The sequence below is a fragment of the Tachypleus tridentatus genome, chromosome 12, assembly GCF_004210375.1.
Source record: "Tachypleus tridentatus isolate NWPU-2018 chromosome 12, ASM421037v1, whole genome shotgun sequence".
Classification (NCBI taxonomy): domain Eukaryota; kingdom Metazoa; phylum Arthropoda; class Merostomata; order Xiphosura; family Limulidae; genus Tachypleus; species Tachypleus tridentatus.
Window position 1 is genome coordinate 50,110,105 of NC_134836.1, and position 21,373 is coordinate 50,131,477.

General features: G+C 32.6%; 1 protein-coding gene across 8 annotated transcripts in view; it reads right to left on the reverse strand.

Moving 5' to 3' along the window:
* Positions 1-452: 452 nt before the first annotated feature.
* LOC143233278 (uncharacterized) overlaps positions 453-21,373 on the reverse strand; it is a 34,964-nt gene continuing 14,043 nt past the window's right edge. For 2 of the 8 annotated variants that reach the window (XM_076469378.1, XM_076469379.1), the window contains 4 exons: positions 16,373-16,498; positions 13,127-13,185; positions 5,031-9,364; positions 453-4,903 (listed from right to left, as the gene is read on the reverse strand). In XM_076469378.1, the coding sequence (XP_076325493.1) occupies positions 4,853-4,903; positions 5,031-9,323 (4,344 nt within the window). In that variant the 5' untranslated portion in view covers positions 9,324-9,364; positions 13,127-13,185; positions 16,373-16,498 and the 3' untranslated portion in view covers positions 453-4,852. Of the gene's footprint in view, positions 4,904-5,030; positions 9,365-9,837; positions 10,825-13,126; positions 13,186-16,372; positions 16,499-21,373 lie in introns of those variants that run through there. The other 6 variants (XR_013018080.1, XR_013018079.1, XM_076469380.1 and 3 more) reach the window with 6 other exon arrangements.

The following is a 21,373-nucleotide window of genomic DNA, read 5'->3' on the forward strand; positions in this document are numbered from 1 at the left end:
TTAATCTTCTTTAACTCAGAAACAAGAAATGTTTAGTTTGTTTGGGTATGTGTGCAAACCCACAAAAGAACTATCTACTAGTGGTAGTCCATCTGTAACTTTAAAGTAATATACTAGAGGGAATGCAGCTGGTCAACAACAACCCTTGGTTATTTTTCATCAAATAATGGAATCTTATTGTCATTCTTATACCTATGGCCTATACTCCAAAAACAGAGTGAAATTATTTTTTATGGCAGCAGAGCATAAACCATAGACCCCTGGATCCACAGTCAGTTATGTAACCATTTGGTTATGCCTTGCATGAGAAAAGGCTTCAGTTGAAAAAATGTATGTTTATGGACTGAAGAATGAGAAGTTTCTAGCCAGAATGTTTTTAAAATGAAAAATAAGATATATAAAAATATTATAAAGTGTGTCATAATACAGTGTGAAACAAAACACAGTTTAAAATCTCAAATGTTTTTATACTTTCAACGGACATAAAATTTTCCATACAATTAACCACTGTGGTCGACTTTTGTAGCTTAAGGATATTAGCTGCAATTTTTCTTCAAACACAGGTTTACTAAGTTTTGACGAATATTATTCTGGATGTTTTCTTTTTTCAATAAAGGGTGAATACGAAATAAATTAAATCATACTTTATATATAAAACTTAATGTGCATAAACAACTAATTATACATTACACAAGTAAGTTCAGTTTTAACCAATACCCTCCCTTCCTTTTAAGGATGATAAGTAGGTTGTATATAAATATCAGGGATATCAAACATATTACAATCAACAAGGCACTGATATTCTAAATACATAAACATAAAAAATCCTACTATCATACAATAGAAAAACACATTAAAGGAATTTCAAAAGATCAAGCACTACTTTTACTGTAAATGTTGCCTGGCACAGAGCAGACATTCATGTCACTTTTGTACTTTGACAACAGATAAGTTTTGAGTGTTTCCATACACAGAGAAACAAGCTGGAAACATTGTTATAAGTTGAAGATGTCATCCAATAAAATGAGAAAAAGCAAGAATGAACAAGTTTTGTTTGTTTGTTGTTAAGTACAAAGCTACACAATAAACTATCTGTGCTGTGCCCACCAGTGGGATGGAATCCAGTTTTTAATGTTATATGCCTTTAGACTCACCACTGAGTTAATGGAAGGCTGACACTGAATAAAAGAACAACCGAAAGCAACACTTAAAGAGAAAAGCCAAGTTTTGTTAATCAAACATCAACAGTTGACAAAGGAAGGTTTTTGTCATCATGCTGTTTCTGTAGCTTGTAGATGTGAAAAATATTTTGGGTTCTTTCAAAAAATAAAATATAAATTATAAAATTCAGAGGCACCAAATAAATGTCCAATGGCAAAGAATGCAGAGTACTCAATATACCAAACATGAAATATGACAATGGTGAGTGTGTAGTGTTCACCAAACGGTTCCATCAAGTCTAAATAAACCTTATCACTTAAACTGAAAAGGTTAAGCACGACTTTAAAAAATTATCCTTAGTAAGAAAAAACTTTTTTTTTTCTTTTAATGTCTTTATGTTTCCTGTTATTAACATTAAATATTTAGATGACACAGACACACAAGCTGCTGGTAAACAACTAGTATATTTAATAATACAACCACCTCACATTGGCTATACTGATGTATCAACCACCTCACATTGGCTATACTGATGTATCAATGACATCTTAATTTAGTTCACTGGTGTGATGGATGTGAATTCTGTTTAAATATAATTGTCCCATTTCTTTTTGGAAGCTATTAGTTGACAGGTTTTATTTCCTTTACAAATAACAGTATTAAACAAGTAAACCTTTAGGCTCATTGATACGTGGAATATAGTAAAATCAGTTATATCAGACAGAATTCCCACATACAAAAAACAAGCTGCATGTTAAGAGAGCAGACAAAGGACAGTTTCTATTCTGCGTAGAAATGCACTTAACCACATCTTTTTAAAACATTTGTCAATATCACTGTGTTCAGTACAAAACACAACATAATACCCTCATTTACATAAATCCCAAAGTGATACAAGTAAAAAAAGCAAACACTGATGAGATAAAAGAAATTACATAACAATACTGATGTTTACTGAAACTCAGAAATGAAGGATTCTCAGTTTCTGAATTACTCGGTCGGGGGGTTACTAAGTTTATATTTATTTTAATATCTAACATTGGAGAATAAGTTTACACAACTTGATAAGGTAGAGAACATGCCATTTAAGAATGGAACAGAGAATCATTTAGAAAATGATAAACTGTAAATTTTCTTTAACTACAAATGATGAATTGTCACTGTCTTCACAATTTTGTGTTAAACTTCAAAAACATTGGTGTAAGTATATACATAAATAACTTCAACACAGAATGCTGTGATTACAGGTGATGTGTTTAATGAAAAAATAACCCACAAATTTTCATAACATCTTACAATTATAACTAATTATAAATACCAAGCTATTATTAATTTTCATTACAGGCAACCAGTGATAGAAAACAGCAAAAACTGACAATAAATGCAAAATACCTTAGCTAAAGGTGAAATAATAAAAACTTATGTTCCAATTTATGCTGACCTTGTTTTATAATATACTACTGTGTAAAACATGCTTAATTTACATGTACTTCAACCTTTTTAGTTTGATAAAACAATAAAAATTACAAATAACTACAAAGCTATTTACATATGATCCAAGCAGTACTTTAAGATAATAATTTCCAGATTAGACATTCCCCAGGTGGCCATAAGTAAAACGTAACTAATATTTTTCCTTGTCAATGACAAGAAAAGAAAGTTGCATATACTGGCCCAAAAGTACACCAGAACACACATACCAAAATGTCTAAACATCCACACATAAAAAAAACAAAAAACAACAACTAATAATCTTATCAATTGAATATAATTTCAACAGAGAAATGTCATTTAATTAGCTTACAACAGTTTTAAAACTTAAGTTAGATTCAGCCTTCCAACAATCAGATTTACAATAGTACAAGTTCAGTATTAGAAACTTCAACAGAATCAAACATGCTCAAAGAAAAAAAAATTAACACAGAGCTTGTTAAAATAATAATAAACATATTTTCCCAAGAAACATGTTTCACTTTTAACCTTACATACATAAATCACGTGTGTGTTTACAAAGCAACCTAAAGCACTTTTATTCTTGTTTAATGCTCTTGTTCTTTGAAAAAGAAAATCTTTCATTCTTTAAAAATAAAAGCTGGCTTGAAGTTTCTACAATGATAATTTGTTACACAACTTTATTTTTTAAATTCAAAGATAATGCAATAACAGTTCACAATAGTGATATGTTACAAAAATACATAAAATGATCCTTGAGGGTCTGTTGCATCAGTTCAGTTACTACTAATACTTGACTTCAAGACTTAAATTCTGCCATCCATTAAACTTTAGTAACAGAAAAAAAACAACTTCAATAATATTAAACCATGACGATTCCACAGTTAACATTCAATAAGTGTTTTTTACTTCAGTACAAGTCAATACAATAGCTTAAGTCAATATTCAAATTAAGATTTTAGGACTTAATTAAGCGTATACATCTTTAAAGTTTACTCACCTGTATAAATATGGTTGTCTACTTGAATTAGCTGTAAAAATACACTGACTAAAGCACTTGTAGTTTAAAACAGCATTACAAGTTTGTGTAATATCAATATCTTTTGTGGTTAAATAATAGAAAAGATTGCTTACACAAATCTCTGTACTTGAAAACAACTACAACAAATATTAACCTAACACAGTATAATTGTTGCATCATGATCAAGGATGTGTTTTAAACATACATTAATCTTTGGCTAATTAAATTGAGAACCTAGCTACTACTACACCCAATTTTTTATGTAACTCTTTTCTCAATAATGAAAAAAAATATCTAACGTTTTAACCAAACTAATATTGTTTTGACATTTATGTTTCTTTAGTAAACATGCATACTTGGTCTAGTAGTAACAGTTTCACAGAGTTCTATTTTAAAAAGAACAGCATGTATCACACTGGTCCCATTTTTTAAAAATTCTCTAAAGTGTTTGAGCTACTGAAAGCTAGTCAGTTTTGGTGTAGTAACATATAGCCAAGTCAATGTTATGATAGCTTATATGGTCATAATGGTTAATATATACTTTATCTAGGAATGTTCAATGATATATCGGTTTTATTTCTTACGTTAATTCTAAAGATAAAATGGATAGCAACTTTAAGAAAAGTTTTTTACCAAACTGTCTCTAACAGAGTGATTTATGCATGTAGAAACTTTACATTTTCTCAATGTACAACAAACCATTTAATGACAAACCTACAACAGTACATTAAGAGGAAGAACTAATATATGTGCACACATGGAAATAATTTTATTTTAAATTACATAACAGTAAGTTTCAAAAAATTTTTCTTGTTCACTTATCTTAAAGTAAACTAAAATTAATTTATTTGTAAGTTCATCCCTCCCACCCTCCCATGAAGGCACACATCACAAAAACCAATAGGAAAGTCTTTACGTGTACATTGACTAACAATGAAATCCTAATACAGAAAAGAAACCTAATTCAAGAAAATAATTGTAAATATGGAACATGTATATAAACATTTGCTGGGACCAAACACCAACGGACTAACTGAAGACAGTGTTTTGACAAAAAGTACCCATTACTACCTGACATATGTTGAAAACCAGGTTGAATTTCTTTAAATTTCCTGGAACAAATATGAAATAGTCCTAGTCTGCTCACCAGTCTGATAGTCACTAACAGTGTCTTCTATATTCACTCCTATCACAATAAGTAGTCAGCTGCTCCCTCTGTCACTCTGCCGGCTTGCTCCTTCTTCGGGGACTCCTCCGACAGCCCAAGGTCTGAAGTATGAAGAACAACCAGTCCATCAAAGGAACCCAGACATTTCTGGCACTGCTCTATCCGGCAGGCCTGAACTGAACAGTTTTTGATGTGTTTCTCTTTAATGTGATTAAAAATGTCACCAACCTCTATTCCACAGTCTCCACACTTCTGCTTGGGATGGCCATCTTCGTTTGGGTTTTTTTCCTCGGCTACCGCTGATGCACCATCTCTCGTTTTCCCACTTGCTGCTCCTATTCTCATTGGCGTTGCTGGTTTCCTTGACTTGGATCTTGAGGTAGCCTTTACGGTTCCCGTCTTGGTGCTGCTGTCTCCAGCAAACTTCTTGGCAGGATGGTCACTGGAAACGTCATCAGCATGTCTTTTCACTGAGCCACTGTGTACAACATAAACATGATTTTCAAACAGTTTATACAGATTAAATGTTGCCGTACAAACTGTGCATTTGTATGACAGATGTGCAGGCTTTAATGTAATCTTGTGAACTTGATTCATGTGAGCAACCAGCTTACACACGTACACCCGTCCACAGATAGTACATCGACCCGCATCCTGGTTTTTCTGTGCCAGTTCTTGCATGTTAGAAGTTACTAGCCCATGGGACCCAAGTAAGTGTCGTTCAAGTCCCTGATCTGTAAAGAACCGCCACTGACACTTCTGACAATTAAGGGGTGGTCTGTTTTGAAGCATTTTTGGATGGATTTTCACCTTATGAATTAATTGCATGTGATTTCTTAGCTGTTCCTGATCTTTGATATAGCCATCACAGATTTCGCAGATAACAAAGCTATTACTAGGCAGTATTGTTTCTCCTGGTGCTGACTTCCCACTGCTAGGGAGAAAGGGGCCTTGTAGTCTGGGTGGTGGTGGCATTCCCGTCTTCAACAGGCTTTTGGTACTGTTAGTAGCAATATGAGTTCCTCCTCCTGAGGAAGCCACATTAGTAAAGAGGGCAACAGGCTGAGGACCTGAATCATCACATACATTAGAAATTTCAGTTACTGGTCTGCAGCTAGTGGCTGCATTATTGGTACTGAACATAGGAAGAACCTTGCCACCTCTAACTACCTGATAAATCTGATTTGTGGGAACAGGCAGAGGTACCTGGGTGGATGGGGAAGTCATATGGGCATTGGTAGTTGGATGATGAATTCTGTTATTGGAGACACTGCCTGAAGCTCTCTTGAAAGGTCTTATCTGTGTTCTGGGTTGAACAACTGTATTATCTGCTAGGTGATGATACAATGATTGATTGTATGGTAACATACCAGCAGGAGCAAGGGGTCTGGAAACACTGGCCTGATGCTTCTGAGCACTAGCATTATTTCTGTGACTCCCTCTAGATGGGCGTCCTGGTCGCCTCACTGTTGCTGCAGCTACCTCTGCCAGCTGACGGTCATACAAATATGCTTTAATGTCAATTATGGTTATAGGTTTTGATGTTTGTGCTGGTATATCCAGTTCTGTAACTTGATTTCTGCCCAAAACAAAAAATTTCTGACACCTGTTCATGTGACTGTTTAACTTCTGCTTCTGATTTGTGTCAAAAGGACAGAAAGGACACTCATGGAAATGAGAAGGAATTGGTAACTGACCAATTCTTCCATGTTCTGCTTCCATGTGAAAAATAATTGCTCTGGGATCTCTTGTGCAAAACTCACAGAAATGACAACCAAATTCCCTGCGTGCTGTCACATAAGGAGTTACATTGTGACCATCAAACACAATGGAAGATTCTGATTTAAAGTCACAAAAATTGCACTTATAATTTTGGAAAACAAATGGTTCATTGGCTTTTTTTGTTTGCAAGTATTCGATTTTTCTCACAAGTAATTCATTTTCTAGTTGTTGTTTTTTCCCCTCTTTTCGTATCTGTCGTTCTTTGGACTTCACTAAATCTTTCAGATACCATTCTTGAACTCTACTTAAACCTATAGCAGTGAGAAAACCAAGCACGTTGCTGGTAAATAGCTCTTTATTTTCCTCTTGCAATTTTTTATCATTACCTGAAATGGTTTCTGTTGTCTTTTTGGTATCTTTTAGAATCTTTTCAGTTTCATTTTCATCTGATGACTTATGACACACATTTGTTTCTTTTGTAACTTTATCCATATTTTCAATTATATTTTCTACTTTTTTTTGACAGTCTGAGGTGTTTTCAGTTTCTTTTCTTTCCTCCTCTGTATTCTTAGTTTTATTTTCTGATGGTTTATCTACGGAACATTTTAAAATTTCTTTATCTTTCAGATCATCTTCCAGGTCTTCAGATTTAATTTTTGCACTATCTACTGAGGACTTTACACATTTCTCTTCCATACCTTTGGTACCTTCATTTGTGTCTTTTGAATTTTCTTTAACTTTTTCAGTTTGAGTTTGAGACTCTTCATTGAATTCTGAACATTTAACAGAAACCCTGTCAGAATCTTCTAATTTTTCATTAACAACGGATGAACCATCATCACTCTTAACCTCTTTATTTAGCTTACTTTCATCCTGAAGTGTTACTTTGGAAGGAAACTTATCTTTCTTTTTCAACAGTAAAGGTGTCACCATTGATGGACATTCCAGTAATGCCTCATCTTCACACAATCTAAAGTTGTAACTGTCAGGCAATTTTACAGGAATAAATTTACCAATGTTTATTTTACCCTTCAAAATTTCTGGAAATTTGGCTTCTTGGAGAATTTTCTCAACCATTTCATCTGTAACTACACTACCACATATAGTTTCAAGCAGAGGAGGAAGAGGTTGCTCTCTACACTTATCTTGAGAAATCTCTGGGGGTTTCTCTTTCAGCTTTTCCTTAGCTTTATCTCGTGATTTTTCCTGGATAGGCTTTGCTAATACTTGCTTATGAAGTTCATTTTTGCCAGAAGGTACAATAGATATGGTTAGGTCTTTTAAAAGTCCAGATTTCAAAATTTCAGGTATATCTGTCAAAGATTCCTTGGATTTTTCTATTTTATTTTTTTGTTTGACACATGTACTAGAACTTTCATTACTTTTACTACGAGTCTTCAGTGGAAATGTGCTTGCTTCAGGTTCATTACTTTTCCTATTTTGTGATTTGCCACCAGCCTTTTCAAACTGGGGTGTCTGGTTTTTGAAAAGCTGACTAGAATTTTTCGATATGGAAAGGTTATTAGCTTCTACATCTACAGGTTTCACCACTAAACCTTTTGGTGTTTTGATAAGTTCTTCAAAACTGCTTTCTTTATTTTCATTAATACATTGTTCATCTTGTGGTTCTTCTTTCTCAGCCTTCTCCACAACTGTACTAGTGTCATCACAATGTTCTTCAAATTTTAAACCATGATTTAAACCACTGCCAAGATTCTTTTCGTTCATTTCTCCAATGTCTCTTTCATCTTTGTTTCCCTCAATAGACATCAAACTTTTTTCTCTTATTTTTTGTTCTAACTCACAGCTGTCACTACCATCGTTTTCTTGGCTGTTTCCAGTCTTCTTTTCACACTCAGGTGATTCAGGTTCAACAGTTTTAATTTCTTCAACTAATAAACCACTTGAACTATCAGAAGGTTTTAGTAATTCATCAGTTTCTTTTGTAGAAAACCCATCTTTACTAAAATCACCATCCTGAGGTGAAGTTATTTTTTCATCAATGTCACAATCAGGTATAGCTTCATGTGCAGGGCTCTGTCCCTTGTTGGAATGTTCTTTATGACTTGGTTGTAATTCATCTGGATTACTTTCTACAAAGCAGTCATTCACAAGAGATTCACAATCTACTTTTCCTGATAAAGCGATATGTTTTAAATCATTACTAGTGTATTCAGGATTCTGAATAGACTGTCTTAATTTATGTTCTTCAGAATTTACATTAGCATTCTTAAGAGATTTAGAGATATTCTCTGCAGTTCTATGAACATTCTCCTCTTTAACAATGTCTTTTGTTTTGTTAGCTTCAGAGCTTACCAATATGGTACAGTTAGTTTTATCATTATTCTGCATCAAGCTATCTGAAACCAAGTTCTTTGACTGACAACTAGAAACTGAAGAATCCTTCAGTTCATCACCATCTTTTGACAGTTTCTGAGAGCACTGTTCATTTTTCTCCACCAAATCTTGACGACTGTGGTAAGAAGTGTTTTGACTCTCCACTTTACCAACCCATTCATATTCCAAGTTTTTATTATTATTTTCATTTCCTTCTTCAGCAGGAATATTGGTACTGTCACAAGGCTGGTTATTACTAGTTTTGGATTCATCTGAGGGTACCCCATTAAGGAGTGAAACATGAGAGAACTTACCAGTAGTTGACTCTTTAGGAAAATTTTGATTGCTTTCTGTAGAAACTGCCAAAGAATTATTTGTCCCATCTTCTTTCACATGCCACCTATCATCAGGCTGAAAATCAATATAAGGTCGCACAACTTTTTCTTGTAACTGCTTATCCATATTGATCCTGTCTTACAACCACCACATCATTCCTAATATACCTGAAATGAACATTAGAAAGCATAAGAAAAGTGATTAAACACAATTAACAAATAACTTCAGGATCAAAAAAGAAACCCCAAAACTCAAGCATTTATGGAAGGTGGCCTTTTCTTCTTCAGGAGTTATGCCAAATAATCAATGTAAACATAATGATCAATTATGAAACTGTTGTACGAGAAGCATGAAATCACAAGTTCCAAAGAATATTACTCAAATTGTGAAACAGCATTGACTGTGTGAATGTAAGCAATGTGAAAAAGTAGCTAAGAAATAAAAATGGCTTATAAAAAAGGTAGTTGTTCAAAAAGAAATATCCACAATAATTGGAATAATTATCAACAAAAGAACATCACAAGACAAAAACTGCAAAATAAGAGCTGGATGATTTAATCAATTATATTTGGTTAGTATTACATAAACTAGTCAATTGGTCAAAAATAAGATTATATCAATTATCATGAAAATACTCAACTAATAATGTAACAATGTTCTGGGACAACAGGGGGCCTTACTGGTCCATCTTGGCTGTTCCACACTCTACATTAACTTTAAAAAAACAACTTAAAACCATTCATATACTAATCAAACTTTCTCTTAGTCTCATATTTACTGCCTCCAAAACATCCAGAGGCAAACCATTCCAAAGTCCAACCAACTACTTTGATAAAAAAAAAAAAAACTGTCCTAGCTGAAGATGACTCCTACCCTGTCAAAACTTATATCTGTGTTTCTAAGTCTCACTCTTCCCACTGTTAAATATGAAAAATAATGATGCATCAACACTATCAACTCCTTTTACAATCTTAAACACTTCTATCAAATCTTGTCTAGTTCTTCTTTTTTGAAAATAATTTGAGATTTCAACTTCTCCTCATATGACAAACCCTCCACCTCAACAAGAATGATCAAAATACATCAAATGTGGCCTAACCAGTGACCTATACGAAGAATTTATAGCTTCTTTACATTTGTATAAATACTACACCAACCTTGCTTGTAACAAAAGTAATAAAGCTATTTGCTACTGTCTCTTAATTTTGAATTGCTGACTACATTGGAAGACATATTACTTGAAGCACTTGCCACCAACATTTTTTGTTGTTGGAGTACCGACTAGAATAAGGACACCTGCCACCTACATAATTTTGTTACTGCTGTTGAACTTCTGAATAAAAAAAAAGGCATCTGGCTGGCAGCATCGGCCATCAGTTTGTTTTTCTTGTATGTACCATGGTTTGGGAAATACTGTATTAATCAAATGTAATTGACTACAGGAACCATCATGTAGCAAATGCCACTAATTACCTAGTTAATACTAGAAGAATAAAACATTGAGAACAAATTTAAGAAATGAAATTCAACAATATATACAAAAACAAAAATATATTAAATAAATAAAATACAGAGATAAAATGAATTTTACTAAGTTATAACAACTAAAGCAATATTAATGAAATAATACTGAAATTTAAAATGTGCTTTTGAATAGAAAAATATAACTGCTTCAAAAGAAAGTACAACATTTAAGCAATTTATTTAAAGCAATTTAACTGCAAAATAAATACAAAATAAAAATACAGAACGAAAAATTAACTACTGCATATAAGAAATGATGTACATAAAAGTTATAAGCTAAATCATCTCAAACTGAAAAATAACTGATTTAATTTCTGTTCATATATGTTACACTTCACAAAAATGCACTGAAAGCCTATATACAAAAAATTTTCAAGTTTTACATGTAACAATCATTATTTAGACAGAAATACTTTTACACTTATAAAATATATAGAAATTTTGACTGAAGATAGAAATTGCAAGATTAGAAAAACTTTAAACTCTGATAGAGAGAATTTTCCCATTTTTTTGAATAAATTACATTAAAGTACTACATAGTATGTACCAAATCAATATGTATATGTATGTAAACAATGAAAAGTAATTTCATGGATTATGGATCAATGTCTATTCTGAAACATTAAAAAGCATAATTTTTCAAAGATAGTTAAAGCCAAAGAAACAAAACCATACCTACCAATCCAAATTTTGCTCAAGACATATATAAAAAAAATTTTTACTCATAGAATAAATATCAAAATCTTGTGTCCTTGACTAGGAACTTTTGAATTGTGTTTGTTTAATCACTGGAGGAATTAAATCTCTTACCACAGCTGTTTCTTTTATCAGTGGAATAACTAAGCTAAAAAACAAAACTGGGTAAACAAAAAGAATCAGAATTTACAAGTCCCTGAACAAGCCTTTAAATAGGATCCTGAGAAACTCCATAAGGCCAATTAAAAAAAATTGCCTAATAAACACCACCCCATTCTTTCTATCAAGTCCAGGGTGATTGTAAAGAAAACTATATATTTAAAATTATTACATCTCAAAAACTATTTGTCCTAAGGGTAGAATATTTCACCAGAGGCACATTAATAATTTATTGTACGTTGTTTGGAGGAAGGTTTGGTCATGGTACAAGGTGCTTTGAAAACCATCACAATATCTCAAGCTTATTCCTAAATGAAGCTGCTGTAATTCATCTGAACTTGGTTGTCTGATCTTTACAATTTCTAATTGCATTTTCAGATTTTCAATAAACATTACCATGAAAAAAATATCAAAAGACAAAACTTTGCTGTCACAACAACCAGAAATCTTAAAAGCCAGGGAGTGGGTGTCTATGTCCTCTTAGGAAATGTCTTTTGATTAAATAATCCTACACAGTAACATACTTTATTCAATTCATCATCCTTGTTCTGTTGAGAGAGACTGAAAGAAGGAACCAACACAAGCTTTTAAGAAAACATTTAGGTGGGCAATATAATAAGACTATGAAACAGGCAGTACCATAACCAGATTCTTTTAATATGGCTCTTATGAAGTCTGTGTACTCAAGTAGTATCAGCATTTACTTTGGAGTTTTTCTTTAAAATTCTCTTCTAGTTATAATTTATTTTTAAATTTTGCAATTAAGATGATAATCTAAATCATAAACATGGTTTATTGTCTTATTAAAAACCTAAAATCAAGACAAGGAGCATCCATATGGCTTCCCTCAAACAAAAACCTTAAAGTAAATAGTCTAGAATGGTTGTAAGACAAGAAAATACCATTCTAAACCAAAGCTAAAAGCTATTTTTTATTTCTATTCCAATTAGGTCCCACATAACACTCCATAAACTTAAGAAAAGGAAATGTCACAACTTTATCTTTCTTCATTTTAAAGAACAGAAGTCGTACTGATAATATTCTATCAGAATCTCCACCCACTATCAGAGACATCGTAAACTCCTCACACCACTATGTAATTTATCACTCACAGATTTTCATGGATGTTGTTTTCCCACTGACAGCTTATCTTATTATGCAATGGAATGTATTCATGTTTTATAGAGAAGTGTGTATGCTCATATTTAACATTATTGCACATGATTTACAGACATAGCACATGGTTATCATTTTATAAGATTTTCTGCAAATAAGAACAAAGATGTAAACCTCATGAATGTATCTTAACAAGTAATCAGGTCTGACTCTATTGGTGCAACAAAAGTCTTAGTCACTGTGTATTGCAGAGATCAAGTAATACACTACTTTGTGTTGGTTAAGATATTCAGAGTCTGGGTAATCAGTAACTAGCAAAAGTTTCTTAGATTTTCTGGCTCTTACAAGATATAACCACAACACTTCTATTTTCAAACAAAACCTCATATGAAATGTAAAAACTTCAAATAATGAAGTTAACACAGTACACGTACAGAGGGGAGTTTTACCACATGTTGCTCTGAAATCTTTTCTTCTCATCTAAGATGTATGGCTGTAAATGAATAGGAACATTTGTAAGTGTTTGTTATTCATCTGGTATAAAATCAAATACCATCAGCATCATATCAATAAAAGAAAAAACGTACTGTAATACACTACAAAAATTAAAGTAAATTTTAAACAGCATATTACATTGCACTTAATTTTACTACATTTCTAATTTTATGCATAAAACCATTCTTTATTTTAACACAGCAAGTAATGAAGTTTATCTTTTTCAAAAACTAACACTTTTATGAATAACAAAAAATCACATTTGTAAAATTGTAGCTCAAATGTTTGGCAAATTTTCATTTTTTCTGGATACACGTACAGTTACATTCACATTACAATACCAACAGGAAAACTGTGAGAAATGATAACAAAGCTTGTTGAACAAACTGGTATATTTACTCAAAGAACTATAAAAAACAAAATTTTCAGATTATATACAAAGTGATTTCTGGTTTAAAGAAAATAATTTTAATAAATAATTATATAAAATAAGTAAAAGTTAAAATTCCTTCATCTGTTTAGAGGTTGATTTTGTAATTGTTAGATAACAGTAACAGCAAGACCAATTACCAATTGTATAATACAGTTCATTTTTTATTGACTATAGCTACGTATCCCTACAAACTAAAAAAATCAGTTATCACTACAGGTTCCCAACACGTGGACTCAAATTCATCACTTCATTCCCTTATTAATATATACAGTTAATTGTGAGCCACGGTGACAAGTGTTATTATTCATCGGGTTCCTTATCAGTTTGGGAGAAGAGGTTTTTTTCTCTTACTTTTGTATATTTACTTCCATTGTGACAACCAATTGTACCACAAAGTAAAGAAGCGAGAAGAATTTCGAGTTGTGCACCCAAAACATCTCCATTGAGTGTATCAAAATAGATCTTTCATGGGCAATGACTAGAAATTATCTTTTTCTTTTAAACTGATTATTTGAAGAATGTTTTTGCAGGTTTGAATATCTTCTGAACATTTAAAGAAAAATGGCTATGAACATGAGGATTGCCAAGTGTGAATTGAATGGAGTGCTGGCTATTCAAAGTAGCTACGAGCAGATATTTATTTTTAAACACTTTTCCCTTGTAAAGATACAAAGCATATATCAAATTTTCTACACCAACTATGGAAAGTTTTGATACATCAGTTTCTCTATTAATTACTGGTCACAACATAAACTATTTTACTTATCATCCTTACAATGAAACAATGTTTAAAAATTACATTAATTAAATAACTTACTTTTTGCTGATACTAGAAAATGTTTGGAGCTCGGTTGTGTTTACCTTAAAATTTGTTACCCCTTTATTACAAAAGGAACTTCAGCCTTAGAGATCATGAATTACTACACCATTTTCAGAAGTATTGCATATTAAAAGGACTCTGTTTACTGAAGATTGTCTGTAATCTTACAAAGCTTTTACAGGTCAATCTGAGTGCAAGATGATTTTCACTTGTGCTAAGAATACAAACAGTACCACCTGTTTGATATTAAAATATTTGTTAAATTATAAAACTAATAATTTTAATAACATTTTTATAATTTCACAAATATTCTAAAATCACAGAGTTGCATATATTCTACTGTGTGATATATTTTTTAAAATGAATATTTGAAACCCACATAAGTTAGTTTCAAATAATTAACATAGCAAGTAAACTAAAGCTTAATAAACTATGCTGACTTCTAAAAATACAAAGGCAAAAGTGAAAAATTGCTTGATATTTATATCTATCATTTACATACTGCCTCAACTTCAAACCTCACTTGGGAATCCTTGCCACTCACCAGTACCTAATCACTGAGGTGGTGGACTATAGAGAATACATCCTCAGTTTGACATTCTACCCAGTATAGTTGTGATGTTCCATTTGTGTAATATAGTTCACCCCTCTAGTTGGCCTTCCCCCATCCTTTCACTAACTGAAAGTCAGTTTCCTGAGTAGCCTAGTGCAGGACCAGCCAAAATAAGCATTCACTCAGTTGCAGGACAGATTTTACTTTCCTTTCTGATAAAAACTTCAGCAAAAATGACCTTCATACTACAGATTTATAAAAACATTTTTTATTTTAACCAATACTTTGCATTTGCAGCTTCATCAGAGTTAATACACACAACTGTTTGATATTAAAATATTTGTTACATTATAAAACTAATAATTTTAATATTTTTATAATTTCACAAATATTCTAAAATCATAGTTGCATATATTAACCTTGAAAACACTGAAGTAAAATTTGATTAAAATAAAAAAATATATTATACATACAAGTGGAATATCTTTTTTTCTCTCTAAACTTTCAATCAACACATGCAAGTCCCTCAAGTATGCACTAAAAATTTTGAAAAACAAAAAATGTTACTCTCCTGTTCTGCCTCACCTGACTTTAGGTGAAGATGGTAAAAACCCTCTTCCTACAACGTCCAAGAGGCCAAATTCCCAGTGCCACCTGGCTACGGATTAGGGTTGGCCCACCACATATGGTTTGATGCTCCCTAACCATACTACACACAGATGCAGACTTTGTATCTTCCATCTGTCCTTGCAGCATTTCTCTTCCTTTCCAGGCAAAGAGTACACCCAGATACAGGAGAGGTGTGGTGCCCAAATACTATTCCAAGATACAAGGAGGGGATCCCAAAGAAGGCTAATGTAGGTAAAAATTTTCACTGGTCCTTCCCACAACTTCAATGTGAGATTCTAGCTAGATGCAAAATGTTACATATCATATTGGAAACTAACATTTTTGCAACACTGAAAATGTATCTTTTACTCTTGCCAACCTTCCTCCCCACTTCTGGTGAATCCTACTTTCTTGCCTAATCTTGAAGGCATGACTAAACAATCATTACAGAGAAAGCCAACTGCACTAGGTTTGCATTATACTCCTATTGGTGGAAAGTTGTTGCATGCTTAACTGCCCTCAACAACACAGTAACATCATGTCGAAACACAAGATTAGGTGGTACCTCAAGGGAACTGGCATATAGAGGGCAGCACCAAATCAAAGAAGCTAGATGTGAAAGGGAGTTAGGCATTGTACCAAAACCAGTCTCTTCGGGCACACCGAATTAAAATTAAATATACTTTTTAACCCTATATTTTATATATCAAAATGCATTATAATGCAACTGCAATGTTTAACATTTAGAAATGTATAAAAGATTTACTCACTTATCAGTCACCTGTTGCAACAACATTGTGTTCACTTTCCAAGACTTGTTATTCCAAATAATTCAGTATTGTTTTGCATGTTTATAACGATATTGGATTGCAGTTACTCAACTGCTTTGTAACCAACTAAAAAAAAAACAAATAATCACAGCTCATTTTATCTGTAAGGCAAAGGCGTACTTAGCCAAAGTAAAACACTCAGTATTTTTGAATATTTCTCAAGTGCCCTAAACTTAAAGACAAACAACATAAAAATTATGACATTTATTTTGTAAAAATGAAACTTGATGACTAATTTACCTTGTAAAATATGATAACCATCTGAGAAAGAACAAAACTAGGAAATAATGTCCAATTTTTACAAACATAAAATGATTCCAGTTATCTTTAAAACATTATCTGTGTAATGCTTTCAACAAATTTTCAGTACCTTTTACAATAAAGAAAATATTCATACTATAATAATAGAGTATTTTGACTTAATCAATGTTGACCATATAGTCATTGCATAACCTATGTAAGTCAAACAGTTAAAATGGTCTGAAATTACCAGTCCAGTCTGGTTATTATTCAGTGACTTAAAAGCTTGCTTTATTTCCAGTAATGTGATTGAATTCATATTAAAACAATTTTTAAAGAAAATTTGTAGTTAAACAATTATTTATAACCATATTTAGAAAAAAATTACAGCCCCGATGAACAGGATATTTTTTAAATATTTTTTTCAAAGTCCTTCCTTATACAGTCACATTACTTACATTTTCACTTCCTTTAGACATCAACAATATAAAAAACATTTCAAACAAGATGTATTACCAAAATTACCTTTTTCAGAATTTATTATGCATACTTGAGGGTTTTAGCCATTTTGATAAGTTGAAAAAAAAACAAACTTTACTCACGACATAATAATTCACTGCTATGAACATTTCACCCTTCCAGCAACATCTGGGCTAATTTTACAAAAACACAGTACTGGTTCATGTAGTATAAGTCCAAGTGAAGCCACAAGAGCAAAATAGAAGCTGATATATTTATTCTTAACTGGAAGAGTGCAGGTGACTTTTCTTCTACTAACTTGGATAAAAACAAACCTTTAACAGCATTGTTAGAATGCCTGAAAACAGCCTAGGCACATAATTTTACCATGGCAACATTTATTATACTGTTACATTAGCACAAAAATAATCAGTTACTGGTAGAATCTGTAACTGAACTGCTAGACACTCCAGCTGTATTGACTTCTTTGAATGCATAAAAAGGTAATTAAATGCCCAATCAAACGAAAACATTGTAAAGACATCTTGAAGATTTTGTATTCACTCTCTAAATCTGTGAAGAGCAAATTTGATTATCTTTGTAACAATAAAATTACACATTTTATAACTCCAAATATATGTATCTTCTTGATACCTGAATCTTTCACTAAAAATTACAAGTCTGCTATACACAAAATATCAGATTTCTTGATAAAACATTTTTACTAAAGATTTGTCTGTAAACTTACAAAGCCTTTACTAGGTCAATCTGAGTGATAAATGATTTTCATGCTAAGAATATAAACAAATTTCTTCATTTTAGTTTTCATAGTTCATTCATACAACCTCTAAAACATCCTAAATATTATATCTGTTATTTTCTTTATCCTAAAGCTAAATGTATCAAAATCAAAGCAAAATGAAAAGTTGAAAAATGTGTAATAAAATGAGTAATAGAATTTGTTTTCTTTAGATTAACTCTAAATTCTGACAGACTATTACAATTACTTGTCATAATGGCCTTAGCCAACAATCTTTTCATGTTTGCTGCAGGGCCTACTCTGGGCTTAGCCAACATCATATTTTGCAATTTCTTTACTTTTGTTTTTGACAAATTTTTTGCTCCAACATTCAATACCAGTAACATTGAACACTAATGGTTCATTCATGCTGTATGTATACAGAGATGCCAACTATTTCAAATGACTGAGCATAATGATTGTAGACAGAGCCCTTTCACAGTTTTAGTCCTTTTAAATTTGCCAGAAACAAGACAATATGGTGAACGAGGCCTCTTTTTTTCCATCTTGTAAATAATCGCATTGGTGTTTCTATGCCGCTTAGAAAATAAGAAATACCCATCTACGCAAGTGCTGATTGGCTGACAAGCACTGATGAGGTAACTATGGGTTCCCCCATGTACCCAGTATGGAGAAGCACCACACTCAAACTATTGGTAGATGTTGGAGATGTAAATATTTTTTATTATTTCAAGCACAAACATAATTATTGCAAGTAGCCATTTGGACTGTTTTATTTATTATCAAAATTTATTTATATCTCACTAGAAATTCTTTTCACCCCTTTCAAGCCCTGGGGGAAAAATTTGTCACTTTATTGTATAGGCCTATATAATATATAATAATTTGGGAGTTGCAACAAGTCGTAATATTTGTCTGTATGAGTGTATAGTCGTAATGCATACACCAAAATCGTAATGGTTGGCATCTCTGTGTATAACATGGCATCTTTTACTGTACTGAGAAAATTAAAATAGTTAATTTCTTCTTCCCACATGAGCAGTATCAGTTTAACAGCTGAAAATATGGAATACTTAAAGGATATTGTATCAAAGGATGTAAAAGCTAATTAAAACTACCAGATAATATAATTATATCCAATTAAGTTTGATTATCATTGCACAAAAGAAGATACTACATCAGTCTATGTTTGGTTCTTGTATGGTTTCTTCCAAACTGTGAACAAGTTGAGTTTTGTAATTTTTTTAAAAACAAAAATAACAGATGAATGTAAAATAAAAAAATTACTAACTTAATCCAATTATTATTTCTTAGCTTAAACTCCATGTATTCATATAAACTGGCACAGTCAGATTTCTCAACTGTCTGCCTTGGTTTCTGTTCAGCTACCATATACTGCTTATAGAAAGAGGTGCAACTAGCACTGGTCAAGAAAATCAACAGTCAGAGCCAAGGGACAAGGAATAACAGACCATAAGAGAGAGAAAGCTTGGAAATGAGAAAGGTGGAAAGTGTATATGAAATGGATATGACTGACCAAAAACAAACCCCAGAAAAGACTACTTATATTAAAATTTAAAGCAGACTATCTGAGAAAGCCAGTCTGCCATCAGTACTGATGCTCCTGGTTAACAACATGCAAAATCACTAACCTGATGATAATGGATCCAGAAGGTCCAAAAAAAGGAAGCTTCATGGATAGATATGCAAAAGATGATTTGGAACAGACTAAGTGATCCACCTGTAGAGGCAGAAGTAAAAACTATAACAACAAATAGTGAATATGTTGGGTACATTTGGTAGGGAGTGAATATCTGTTCAGCAATCAAATGTCGTAAGTCCTGCCCACAACTGGAAATGCACTTCAACCAGAGAGGGAAGTATCACAGAAAAAAAGAGATTTTGATTGGTTTACAGTGAAGGAAACAAGGGAAGTAGTGTGGGCATGGTCCAGTCAACATAACATTCCTTGACAGATGCACAGAAGTGGACAAAGGACTCAAAGGAAATGAACCTTGGGTCAGCAAAGTCCACTGTAAGAGATAAAGGAGTAAATGTCCCAAGGAATAAGGGGTCCCAGGGAAGCCAGTCTCCAAAAGCAAAAGAACCTTCCATGCAGGAAAAGAATACAAATTGTGAAGCCTTGTGACTAGATGTGTTATAGTTTGCAGATGAAGTAAACAAAGTCAAATTTGGTTCAGAAAGGCAGGAATAAAATGCCCAAAAGTACCAAATCGTGAGTGAGGGTGGAAAAGGATTCAGATCTCAGGATAAGTCTCCCTCCCTCTTCAACGAAGTAGCCACTGAAAAAGAAAATGGAGGTAGGAGAAGAGGAAATCAATGATATTGGGTGAATAATAAGAAACAGTATAATAAAAGAAATGCCAGCCTCTAACCATAAATACAGCAAACTAATGTCCTTAAAATACCCTAGGATACAAAAGAGGCTAAAGTGAAGTCACAAGAAAGAGTAAGGAACAAACACATGAAAAAAAATTGATATAAAATGGGGAGGGGGGAGGAAGACAGGCCAAGAAAGACAAGTAGGAAAGTGTCTGGCACAACAAACATGGCCAATCACAAATCAGGTAAAATGATTTCAGATGGGATTAAAGAGAAGAGAAAAGGAAGCAAGAGGAAGAAAAGACAAGAAATAAACCAAGGTGGAAGTTAGTAAAACAAGAACTATCAGCAGAAACAAAGACCAACAGTGGGAAAAGATATGGTTAGTGAAAAAACCTTACTTGTATGATACTCATGGACATAAAAAAATAAAACAAAAACAAACAATGAAGTAGATGTCTGGAAGAAAAAAACAATACAAAGAAGTGGGCTTAGATTTTGGAAGGGAAGATGAAAAGGAGACAGACAGGGGAGGAGAAGAGTAAAGAGCAAGACCAAGAATGAAAAAAGAAAAAAACTGGGAAGATAATAAGAACAGACAATATATAACAGCAATCAAGGTTACCAAGTGACACCACCAAAGAAACTGAGCAAAGAAATAAATTGAGAAATACCAGGCACATAAGAAAGAAGAATGAGATAGTAAATACTATAACCTAACCAACAGTAGAGGAACACAGTGCAGATGAATAGAGTATAAGAACTGGAACAGGCCAAACACATAAAGGAACTTCTACATGAAGAAGTGTCTCAGAGAAAAGGTGGAGTAAGGAGAGGTAGTACAAGAAATAACAACAAAACAAAGATGAAAGCATGAAAAAAAAATGGAGAGCTAGAAAGTGACAAACAAGGTAAACGTTTTGATCCCCAAGCTGGCTAGAAAGATAAGAATAAAAGGGAATAAAAAAAAATGGAAGAAATTTATAAAACAAGACTAAAGGAGTTGCAAATACAAGAGGAGTGTGGCATCAAGGCATAAGGAACTATTACAGAAAAAAAACTGTATAAATTCTGATAACAAACGAGGAAAAAAAATAAGGAAAACCCAAGAAAGAAACATGAACACAGAGTGAGAAAAT